Source organism: Aedes albopictus, chromosome 2 (genome assembly GCF_035046485.1).
Source record: "Aedes albopictus strain Foshan chromosome 2, AalbF5, whole genome shotgun sequence".
In the NCBI taxonomy this organism is placed as follows: Eukaryota; Metazoa; Arthropoda; class Insecta; order Diptera; family Culicidae; genus Aedes; species Aedes albopictus.
Genome location: NC_085137.1, coordinates 104,635,995 through 104,649,082, shown reverse-complemented (window position 1 = coordinate 104,649,082; position 13,088 = coordinate 104,635,995). Strand labels below are relative to the sequence as shown.

The window sequence follows — 13,088 nt, the reverse complement described above, 5'->3', positions numbered from 1 at the left end:
TAAATTTTTGATACAATGAAAACAACACTTTAATTTACCACAGTTCTCTTAATTGAACAACTAGACGAACACAATTGTTTGAAACTTTCTATCAGTTGCCTAATAGTGTTGAAGAAATGATTGAAGGTAAGCTAGTTACAAAACATTAGGTGCCTTTATTCCACTTATGATTCTCAATGGAACAAGCAGCTGTAGTATAGCTTAACAACAGCTGCTTTGTTTATTATCTTCAGATGCACTGAAATATCTTATCAATCCATCAGAATTATCGTTCTTTAGACCAATGTTTAGCTTTTGTCACACAATGTAACAGTATCACTTAATCACCACTGCCCGCAATATTTACTTTTGTGAATATGATAGCTGATAGTGAACCTAATAAGAGCATCCTTGGCTCGTTATGTTTAACCCTTGAATGATCGCGCTGTTGTATTTTGTACAACAAGTTGAAAAAAAAAATAAACTTTGAGCTTACCAACCAAAAGTAAATATCAAATAAATGTCTTGCAGTCAGTGCAGTTGCTATTTTCAGTTATAATTCACTATTAAAAACATTCCGAATCATCTTCTCGCCTTTTCTTTCCAGCAGCGCTTCGCGGTATATCGAATGATTTCGCCAAATACTCCTCGAAACTGAAACATAATTCAAGTAGGCAAAAATTTTAACGAAATGATACGGAATACCGCAAAATGTGAATTAAATTCATCGACAAATGCATGCATAGTTTAAGGGGTTATATACCTAGCGGGGATATTTTTTTATGGCATAATCTGATACTATACTAGCTAGACAATATACACATTGGCGTAACTAGGATTTTTTCCTGGAGGGGGCCCAGGGGGGGCCTCACATGAGATGAATTTTAAGCGGGATGGGCGCCCCATATGTGAATATGCAAATCGGTATTGTAGTTTTGAGTAATCAAAATAACTGTTTCAGATTTGTACATAGTTTCGTAAACTATATGAGTACGAACAATTCCTCCAAGATTTTTTTTCCATATCTTGCTTTAGTGATTCCATCTTGGCTTCTTCCAGAAATTCATTCAAGAATTCATCTAGGGATTCCACTAGACATTTTTTCGGGGATTTGTACTGGGATATCTTTTGAGGTTCCTCCAGTAATTGTTCTAGTGCTTTTTTGAAGTTTCCTTCAGGAATTTCTCCAGAGATCCTTTAGGGTATTTCTGCAGGAATTCAGAGATTTCTACATATATGCCTTCCAGAATTCCACTAGACATTGCTCCAATAATTACATCTGGAATGATTTGAAGTATTTCTGCAGGAATGTATTCCGGAAATTCTTTTAGAAAATTCTACTTACAATTTCTTAAAAAATACTCCAAGATTTGCTTGAAAAAGTTATACAAAAAAACCTTTAGGGCCGTGGCGTAGCAAGGGGGGGGGGGGCGGAGGGTGCGGTCCGCACCGGGCCCCGAATTCAGGGGGCCTCCAAATCAGGGCAGGTTTAGTGTTATAAACCTTCCCTGATTTGGAGGCCCCCTGAATTCGGGGGCCCAGTTTGAATAAAGTTCTGTGATTAGGCGAAAGATTCCTATAAGTATAAGTTCAATACTTGCCAATCTGCTGATAGGTACAGTATGACCCATAAAAAATGCGACAGTTTTCAAAGTCATCGTTCCCCTACTTCGAACTGATTAACCTCGCATGTATCTATTGGATAGTATAGTAGAGCCACTAATCTTATAATGGCAAAGGAACATAGACTGATTCCATGCAAATACCTTCGGAAATATAACGTTGAACATATGGATGTCGAAATCGTCCACGCGCCAGAGGCCGTTTTTTAAGGATATAATTTTCTTCCAATTGCTTTCAATCACATTCAATCAAATTTTATTTTCAAAATAGTACTTTTATGGCTGGATAAGGTCTTCAGGAGTTGGTTGGTTCGTCGGACAAGCACGAAAAAAATATTAACTTATAAATTAAGAGACATTTTGTGAAAATTGAATTATTTGACAAATGATAATTTTTAGAAAATATTATGTTTTAAGCATGAAATTGTTTTTAAGTACATAGTATTTGTACCTATCATAAAGGTAGGTATATATGCCTTCATCGACAAAAAAATGTTTTGAAAAATGTTCTAACAGTGTTAAGTTTTTTATTAATTTATCTAAATTATAGGAAAACTTGATTTTATTTAGAAATTGTTAACAATTATAAGGTATCCCATATACGTAACCAATGAATATTTTGACAAAAAATTTAGAGATCCTGTATGGCAATGACCTCCTTATTGTATCCTAATCCAAAAAAGTTTAATTCATTGGGATTATTTCATTAAAAATCATCAAATACTGCAAATAAATGGAATGTCGCATTTTTTATGGGTCATACTGTATATAGAAGCCTCTTCGTGATTATTAAGAGTTTTTGGAATGGGGAACACAGATGGGTATTTTGAAGTTCTATTACATTAGTTTACAAAATAAAACGAAAGTCATGAACTTCTGTCAACGACCAACATTTTTGAAGCATAATTCAGCGCTGATTTCGAAACCGTGCTTCAAAAAATTTAAAGTAGAATAGTTTTTTTAGTTTTATCTCAATGTCGAGTTTTACAACTTTTTAAAATATAAAAATTCTAATATCTTGCGTTTTGTTCAACCAATTTAAAATCTTTTTCCATAAATTAAAAGCTGAATAATAGTTCTATCTGAATGTCGTGTTTTACAACTTTTAAAAATAAAAATTCTAATATCTTGCGTTTTGTTCAACCAATTTTAAATCTTTTTCCATAAATTAAAAGCTGAATATAATACCATTCGATCATCTGAATGCAGGTTTTGCGTCAGATTGATGAAATTCAAGATATTGGCGAGTTTTGGGGCCAATCTCCTTTAACATTTCTTCAGGAATTTCTTCAAAAAATTCTCAAGAAATCCTTCAGGAATTCCTTTGAGATTTTTTGTAGGATTTTTTCAATCAGTCGTTTAGAAATACCCCTTCGGAATTGTTCATTAAGTCATTCAAGAAATCCTTTAGTTGGGCCTTAAGGAATTTCTTCAAGATTGATTTTATAGATTTCTTTAAGTAGGAATCTTGTAGGAGTTTCTCATGGAAATATCTATGGTGATTTTTTGGGATCATGCTTGGAGCCATACCTGAATGGATCTTGTGAGATTTTCTAAAGAAATTTGAATGTATTTCCGAAGAAATCCTTGTAAAAATGTCTGTAGGAATTTTTGTATAAATTGCCAAAGAAATCCTTGAAGAATCGCCTAGATGAATTCTAAGATGTGTTAGGGAAGAATCATTGGGTTGATTTTGGAGGCATATTTGATGATGATCTTGAAAGATTACTACAGTACTGTGAAGTAGTTCTAGAAGTACTAGGAGTACTATGAGTATTTACATAAAGGATTCCTGAAGAAATTTTGCAAGCAAAGGGATTTTTGGAAGAACTACTTATGAAACGCCTAGATAATTATTCTAAGAAACCAATGTCGGAAACCTCAAAGAATTCCAAATTATTTGGTGCAAATAAAAAAAAACAATCTTCAAAACAATTCCTGATATATTTCCTTGGAGGAATTTCTGTAAGACCCCTTGAGGAAGATGATGATTAACCTGTGCTTGTTAGGGGAATATCTGTAAAAGAAAATCTGTAAAAGAAAATCCCTGGCCAAGTTCGCAGGGGTTGACGGTATTAAAGTGAAGGAGTTTCATTTTGATTATTGTAATGTAGTGTTCTTTAGTGAAACATATCACCTTTTTAACACTTTAATGCGCCTCCAACGGTTCATCACGAACCGGCTGCTGCAGATGAAGTATGGCTGATCATATGCATCAGACATGCTCGATAAACAGGAGGAACCGCCGGGGCTCAGTAGAGTCTATTCCCAAGCAATAGTTCCAAGTCGGTTGGATTTGAGAAGGTTTTGACGATCGTTACAAATCCTAATAAAAGTATTATAGGATTTGTGACAGGTTTTGGAACCTTTTACAGCCATCTGACTTCAAAATCTTGTTTGGGCTCTATTTCCCACGTTTCTCGGTTGATTTTTATTACATACCCAGCTAACACAAAGTCTTATATGATGTTGAATAGGATGCTGAAGTGGAGGCCATATGCGTACATGCTTCCATTTAACCGCGTGTAAAGTGTATGTATATCGCCTCCACTTTTGCATCCTATTTAACATCATATGCGATCATGTGTGGACTGGGTAGTAATTTATTAATGTCATAGTCGCTTTTTCGAATTTTTACAATGTTAGTTGGTCATATTTTCTTTAAATAAAGCAATAAAAATCGACCAAAGAATCAATAGTGGGAAGGAGATCTGCAGCACTTAATTGTGCTGATAGATTCAAAGCTAACGTGCGAACACTTAAACGCATTGTTGACGTCAATGCGTTCGACGTGACATTTTGTACAAAAACTGACTGCTTTATATTAACTGAACAACGTTACTTGTGTATGACTAGGTTGACATTTCTAGGCTACGCTTGAGAAAATGACATGGTTCATCTAGGTAGGACCGATAGGACAATTGAACGAATTTGAATATTTTTAATAGTATTTGTAGCGGGATGAAAGTTGACATGAAATCTTTATTATTTTAAAATTTTATTGCAATCAACTGACCAACTTGGCGTATTTTTGATTATCTCTTAGATGTTCAGAAGTTCAGTTACATGTTTCTGTGGATTTTGGACCGATGACAATTTAAGGACACAAGAGATGAACACAAGTAGAAAACGATTAGCGAAATCAAGAAAACAATTTGACACAGGATCGACTATATTTTAACATACAGGGTTCGATTGATTCGATGAAAAAAAACAACATACGACAACTGACTTAACGAGGAGAAAAACATATTTAACCATACCACAAAATCAAACAAGGAGACAAACACAAACCGTGTGACGGTGTGACCATAACACTACATAGGCAAATCCTGACTGACTGACCAATTGAAAACTTTCCAATCTTCTACCGTATCTTTCTGAGTCAGTTGCAACAGTGTCTTAATGGATATCATTTTCCGCGTACGGCTGGCAAACTGCTTCTGAAAGATTACGTACTCTTTTCTATCTTCGGGTCTAGTGTAGAGGTTTCAACTCTATTCAGAGTGCAGCTAGAAACCTAGCAAAAAAAAAACCCAAATTAATCCACCTAGAGGTGATAGTGCCTTTCTCGTCGTATATGTTCTCACGATCTTTCCGTCGACGTAAGAAGTCAAAGTGTTCCTGAATCCTGATATTTCTTAAGAAAAGTAAGCATTTTAACAAAGCCATCATTGAATTGACTTAAAACATATTGATGGCACATAGGGTATCGCGCCACTTGGGCGGTGGCTTCTAGATTCGTCTGTTTTCCACTATAACTCAGTCAATTTTGAACTAATTGACTTGAAATGTTGTACACGGGTAAATACTATACCTATCTCACAGCATTCCAAAAATTGTGTCAATTGGTTCAAATTTGACTGAGTTATAGCGCAAAACAGACGAAAATAGAAGCCACCGCCCAAGTGGCGCGATTCCCTATTCCGACGTTGTGTTCAGCGTATAAGCAGAGCTGAATAATATCAGATTTCTAAGTTGACTGCTTGAGTACCTTCACTAACATTGGGATCTGATCAACACACTTAATTTAATTTGCCGAGGCCGGCAAAATAAATCGCCGAGAATCCAACAGCTGAGAGCTCGGTAAAAATTTCGGTAAAAGTTCAAATTGCCGACTAGGCTGCAAACTTGACAAACATCAACTGTCAAACTTTAACGAGTGGCTCGGTAGTACATTGCCGAGAATTTCGGCATACATTATTACCGAGATACAGTAAATGTTTATTTTCTTTCATGGTTATCAATAAGAAGAAGTAAAATGAAACAAAAAATGATAATTAGGTTCAAAATTTTATACAGAGATGAATCAACCAAAGACTGAAAGTCTCTTCAATAACAAAAAAAAATAGTAAAAATACAACTTCACACTTCCCCCCGGGGTAACATCAACATCCTCAATTCTCCTTAAACACAGTCGCAACGGATGCGCCGGGCCAGCTGGATATTTTTCGGCATGATTGTGACGCACTTTGTGTGGGTCGCGCATAGATTGGTGTCCTCGAACAATCTGAGCAGATACGTTTCGCTGGTTTCCTGCAGCACTTTGGTGGCACTTTGGAAGCGCAGATCCATCTTGGAATCCAGCGCAATTTAACGCACCAAGTACTGGAACGGCAACTTACGTATCAGCAACTCGGTGGACTTTTAGTAGCGACGGATTTCTCGCAGAGCTACCGTTCTCGGACGGTAACATATGCGGCTTCTTCACTGCGTCGGTCGAGAGAACACTTTTGCGGGCGGCCTTTGTGACTGCTTACTGGGAGCTTTTCCTCCTTCATGACGATTGAAGTAGCATCCCGGCAGCAAACAAACAGCACCAGAAAACACTTCTCCTTCAGCGCTCTCTCGCCAAACCAACGATCTGAAAAGATAATTAAGAGAGGATATTTATTGAATATTCATATCAAAAGCATACACAGCATTTGCTTAGAGCGAATTCAATTGCTTTACTTACGAGATATGTACAAATTCCATCGATGAAAGACATTCCTCGCTTCAAAAAATCCTTCTATTTTTTTGGAGATGGCGCCCAGACGACAACGTGTGCGTTTTCATTTTTGACAGATGCGCTTTACCGAAATTCAGCGACATGATTAGATTGCCGATTGCTGAGGCAAAAACAGTTTGCCGAAAATCAGTAACGACCGTACGTTACCGAGTTTCGTTATTTTTGACAAGTTATTTTTGATGAACTGTCAAATTTTAACGACATTTCAGTTAAAATAAGCTTTACCGATTGTGTTCGTCATTCGTATTTACCGAGATCAAATTTGGAGATTAAGTGTGAATATCAAGTCGATATTATGTGTTGCGCGAAAATTTTTGAGCGCAAGTGCTTGTATACCTCCGCCAGTACGGTAAATCGTGTTGGTGTTTTCGGCGCAGTATTCTTTGGCCCATTCGCGCACTTATTGTAAAAGACACCAGAACGATTAAACGTACGAGCGGAGATCTATTAGCGATTTTGTACCATTTTCGCTCTCTATTTTCTTGCAACGGATAATACTAACAAGCAAAGATATAACTTTTGACACAATCACAGATTACTTTGCGGTCTTCGATAAAGTTTTTTTTCTGCACATTCTAGGTTATATTTCACTGACCGTTGAAAACAAGAACGTTGTGAGTATAGTGAGACGTCTGTTTGTATGTGGGTTTAATATGTCAAGATTTTGTTCTCTTACACATATTTATCGCTTGCATTGATTTTATTTACTTTCGAAGTTCCGACGAAGCATCAAACGCTGGTTGTGCAACCCTAGCGGTAGTCTCTAATGTGGTATGAGCCTATTTTCTAGTTAACCGTTCCTCAGGTTATTAAAAAGCCGTGATGTGGTGTGTCGCATGGTACATTTGGTTACTTTCCGGAACAGGTTCCGGTGCACCACTGGGTCTTCCAAATATAGTCTGAGGCAATATCACTGCTAACGTACATTAGGTTACCTAAAAAAACACGATTTGATTTATATTACCACTACCGGTTGTCTAAAATATGGTCTGAGGCTATGTTCTTACGAATCGATCATCGTGTTATCAAAAAAGGGTCTCCAGTTGGCCTAGTGGTTAAGGCTATGAATCGCCAATCTGGAAACGGCGGGTTTGATTTCCGTTCCGGTCGGAAACATTTTCTCGACTTCCTGGGCATAGTGTATCATTGTACTTGCCTCACAATATACATATTCATGCAATGGCAGGCAAAGAAAACCCTTCAATTAATAACTGTGTAAGTGCACAAAGAACACTAAGTTGAAGAGAGACAGGCCAAGTTCCAATGCGAACGTCGAGCCATAAAGAAGCAGCAGTTATCAAAAAAGCTGCTATATGATGTACTGTCAAACCCCGCGTATTCATCACTCTTTAGTACGACACTTTTTAATTTGTATCCTGCTTATTTGAAATTTATTGAATTAAAAAATGATCAAATATCACAGTGTAATACACTGTAAATACGATTGATACGATATTGTGATGCTACTCACACCCGAAGCTGCTACTTTCAAAAGTTCTAATTTGGTGCTTTCCGACACCTGATTCGTTTGGTGATCAACCACAGTGAACCTCGGAAGCCAACAATCGTGAAATGAACAAGCTATCAATTCGTACCACCACAACATCTGTAAGATTTGTGTTCAAAAACAAATCATACAATCTAAACAAAACTAAAATAGAGTTAGTTTATCGAATTAATGGTTTTATGGTACGACACGTATGGGTGTGGTCCAATTTCACATTTACCACTTTCGGCTCACATTTTACCACATACCGATTGTCCCTGATGTGGTCTTAGACTATAGTTTAGTGTTAATTGGTTTAACCAGAATGTTCCAATCAAAGATTTCTTCTGAAATTCAACCTAAATATTTCCCAGAAGATCTGTTAGGAAATTTTGGAAAAAAATAGACAAACCATGGCCATACCAGGAGGAATTCTACAAAAGAAACTTCTATATGAGTTTTGTTGGAATCTCTGGAAGAATACAATCTGCTGGAATATCCGTTCCATATAAGAATTCGGTTGAAATTCCAGCCAGAATTCCCAATGGAATGCATATAGCAATTCTTCCAGGAATTCCTGAATTAGCTCGCGACGAAATATCTGTAAGAATTTGTGAAAACCACTGGATTTTTTAAGCTCCTGCTGATGTTTCTTAAAAAAATTCTAATACATGAAAGGCTTTCAAAAATTTCTTTGAAGAAATTTTATATAAAATTATTGGCAGATTTGCCTACGGAATACCTAGGGAAATAGTTAGTTAGTTAAATAAGCAATTAAAAAAAGTTTTTTTTGTATTTCTTATGAGATTTTTTTCTACCAACCATATAATTCTTATCCTCAGCACTTAAACATAAAAGACAGTCTTAAGTTTGTAGAGATCAGTAAACCAAAAAAAAAAAAATAAATAAAAATGTATGAATGAATATCTGAAGGAATTCCAAATTTATGGTTTTCTGGAGGATTTTATCAGGAAAGTTTTCAAGCAGAAATTTATGTAGCGATTTATAGTGAATATGGAACAATTAGGGAAGGAATCAATGGAAGGTTTTCTTAGCGATAATAGAGCTTTCTTTTTTCTAAATGAATCTATAGACGTATTTCTGAAGCAAACGTTGGTCAAATTACTAAACAAAACTATGGACGATTTTCTAAAAAAAATCAGGAAAAACCCAGAAGGAATTCGCAGAGGCATTTCTGAAGGATTCTCTGCAGGATATTCTATCGAAATCCATATAGAAATGATTGAGTAAATTTATTGAAGGGTTCCAAAGCAATCCTTACAAATATTTTTGCAGCAATCTCGATAAGAATTTCTGTAGGAAACTCTGGAAAATTTCTAAATAAATTCTTTATAGATTTTTCAGGAGAAATCCAGGAAAAAAAAATGAAATAGTAGTATTGAGGAATAGCAGCATGAAGAATTTTTGTAGCAATTTGTGGTGGAGTTTCTGAAAGTATCCTTGATGAAACATTACAAATTTATCGCTGAAAGATTTTATGAAAGAATATCTGCCGAAATCCCGTAACAAAACTTTAGAAGATTATATAATAAAATCCTTAGAGAAGGATACCTTTTACTGATTTCTGAATAAATTCCTAGATAACTTTCTGAATTTCTAAAAAAATAAAATAAATATTTCAATGAATGCGAATAAAATCCTCAGAAGTAACCTCAAGATATTCCCCGGAGTGAATATTTAGGAATTTTAAGAATGAAACTTTTACTTAAATTTTGAAAGCATATTATTTTTGCTTTGCTCATTAAAAAAAAAAATAAAATTGTTTCTCAAAATAAAATAGCAGATAATTTTCTAGGTTACATCATGGTAAATACTCAACATAAACTAGAAATATCTGATTTTTTTTTGAGAATATGGAGAAACGTAAAAACATTTTATCAATCTCAAATACTGAAAAAGGTGAAATCTTGATGACTTTCTAGAAAACATTTTCATTATCCTGTTTTCTTCTAGCCTTAGCCCTTTTCGGCGCCCCTCTGGGACTTTGCATATAACTAATTAATGGTTAAAACATGCAAATATATGCCAAATGCTGCAAAACACCACCCTATTCATTTTACCCTCTGCCCATGTTGATTTAACCCACAATTCCCCTTTATTAATTTTATGATGATTGAGAAACTATTCGTGAGTTAATAGAATGACCAACGAATAACATACAGTCGACAATGACTGTGGCGAAAGTAGCTAGTCAATGACGAGATATTAACTTTCAAAGCAGTTCTTCAAATCTTTAACATTTTGCAGCTCAGCAAAACGGTCCACAATAGGCATCAAACACCGCCTCTACAAACATCGCAAAGTGTAATAAATAAACTACTGAGGCACCACGTCCCGTACACTTTTACCGGCGATTACTTCGCGATAATGTACTCTAAAACATGGTCCGAGAGTGGCTTGTTTGATTAAGCTGTCCAAATTATAATAGAACTGATAACAGCTCACCGTATTCCTAGTTAGGAGCGGACTTTCTTTGAATCTTTGTCAGCCAATCAGTCGGTCGTCGGAGACAGTGCAGTGTCGTTCGGTACAATGCGCTCAATCATCCTAGTGCTGGCTCTGCTGCTTTCAGCTGTCCACGGCTACAAAGTGTTATTTCTGGTGCCCTTTACCGGTCCCAGTCACTGGCTGATGCTGAAACATTTCATCCGGGAGCTAACGGAACGGGGCAACGAGGTTACCTGTATTACGAGCTTCAAATTTGGCGATCCTATTCATAACTACACCGAAGTGTTGATTGATCCCGCTTATCCTATACGCGAAAAATGTGAGTCGATCAGCTGAATGACAAAGTGAAATCTGTTACTAAATTGAAGACCTTTCCTTTACAGTTCCTCTTTCAACGATTTTCGAAACAAAAAGCTACAGCAATGACTTCAACAACCTCTTCCTTTACTGGACAATGGGCCTTGAAACGAGTCGCTTCGGTTTGGAGAATACTAACGTGCAAACGTTTTTGAAACGAGATGACTTGCAGTTTGATTTGGTGATTTCGGAACAGTTTTTCCAGGAAAGTTGGCTCATGTTTGCTCACAAGTACAACGCTCCAATCGTCACAATAAGTACCTATGGATATTCTGACTTCATGGATCGTGCTATGGGTATTCTAACACCGTGGTCGTTTGTTCCACACATGTTGTTGGACTACGAAGATAATATGAACTATTTTCAACGCACATACAACGTGTTCCTGTCTACGCTAGACTACACCATCCGGGAATTCTACTACCTTCCGAAGCAAAACGATATCGCCCGAGAATTTTTCGTTGACATCGCACGCCAACGAAGCCCTTTGCCATCTGTGCAAAGCCTGGAGAAATCCATTTCGGTGATTCTCGTCAACAGTCATCCCACCTTGGCCAAGCCACGCCCCTCCATGGTAGGACTTGTAGACATTGCCGGTGCTCATATCCGACCACCCAAGCCACTCCCCGATGATCTTCAAAAGTTCATGGATGAAGCAAAGCATGGAGTGATTTACTTCTCACTAGGAGCGTATCTTCAGAGTTCACAAATACCAACCGAAAAGCGGAACGCTCTACTCAACGTGTTCTCGAAACTCAAACAACGGGTTGTGTGGAAGTTTGAAACGAACAACCTGGAAAATGTGCCAAGCAACGTTATGATTCGCAATTGGGCACCACAAAATGATATTCTGGCTCACAAGAATGTGGTTCTTTTCATTTCCCATGGCGGCCAGTTTGGCACGTTTGAATCGATGTATCATGGCGTTCCGACACTTTTCATGCCCTTTTTCGGCGATCAGCACCGGAATGCACTCCGAGCCGTTCGAAGCGGGTACGCGAGGAAAACCATGTTCGTGGACATCACCGAGGAAACGTTCACGGGGGAGATAAAGCAAATGGTTGACGATAAGCGGTATTATAGCAGAGCTAAGGAAATTTCTACTTTATTCCGGGACACCCTTGTGAACCCAATGAATGAGTCGATGTTTTGGATGGACTACGTCGTACGTCACAGAGGAGCCGTGCATTTGAAGTCGAATGCAGTGAATCTCTCGCTTGTGCAGTATCTACTTTTGGATTTATTAGGTGCAGTTGCAGTATCGATTGCGGTTTTGATCTGTGCTGTTAAAATGTGTTGCTGTCGAAAAGCTAAAACCTCGACTGGCAAGCAGAAAAAACATTAAATGCGTATTTGAGCTCACAAGCTATGATGTGGAAAAGTAAAAAGAAAGTGTTTAGCGAAGAGAAGATGAAAACTGATTGAAAGCAGAAAATAAACCCTGTTTTTTATGTTGAATATTTTTTTTAATTTGTCTTTAAGTTATATCATTTTAAGGCCTGCCGTGTAGTTGTATCCGAGCCTTCCCGGAACATCCTTTTCCATCCCTCAGTTATTGCAAGGACATAGTCAGGACAGCTCTCGATTATTGGAGGATTGCGCCAATCTTGTCTAGGAATCAGAGATTCTATGTGGTTTGGTAACGAACGGGAAGGAGACAACCCTCTAAACAGCGGTTTTTGTCTGGACCTCTATACCATCTACTTATTTTTGTGACCTGCTTAATGCTTATACTATACGAGCGAGGCTGATTACCATGCCTTCATAATATGAAAAGTTTATCCAGTTTGTCCTCTGAAACATCTATACATATTTATAAATGATTTTCTGCCTATCTGTCTGACCTTCATTGATTCGGAAACTATTGGACCGAAGGACTGATCTGTGAACTTAGTCTCCTTTCGTAGGACCGCTGAGGCCTGGGGCTGGGCGATGAGGGAAGGGTTGTCGAGGAGGAGCTTGCGGGGATGCAAAATCCTTTAATGTAGATAAAGCCCCAGATCCGGAAGGAGTTCCCAACCTGGACCTAAAATAGACACAAGTAGACCTTAGACCATAGTATTCTTATTCTTGATACACTTCTGTATCCATCCAGATATTCCTATTAAATAAGTAGTGCTACCACCCCTTAACTCTACCAGTATTGACATTTCAACATTTAACA

General features: G+C 37.3%; 1 protein-coding gene across 1 annotated transcript; it reads left to right on the top strand.

The window, feature by feature from the left end:
* Positions 1-10,570: 10,570 nt before the first annotated feature.
* Positions 10,571-12,382, top strand: LOC109420539 (UDP-glucosyltransferase 2-like). The gene is made up of 2 exons (XM_062855007.1): positions 10,571-10,886; positions 10,951-12,382. Exons 1-2 carry the CDS (start codon positions 10,652-10,654, stop codon positions 12,267-12,269), a joined length of 1,554 nt encoding a protein of 517 aa, XP_062710991.1. The 5' UTR covers positions 10,571-10,651; the 3' UTR covers positions 12,270-12,382.
* The last annotated feature ends 706 nt before the right edge of the window (positions 12,383-13,088 follow it).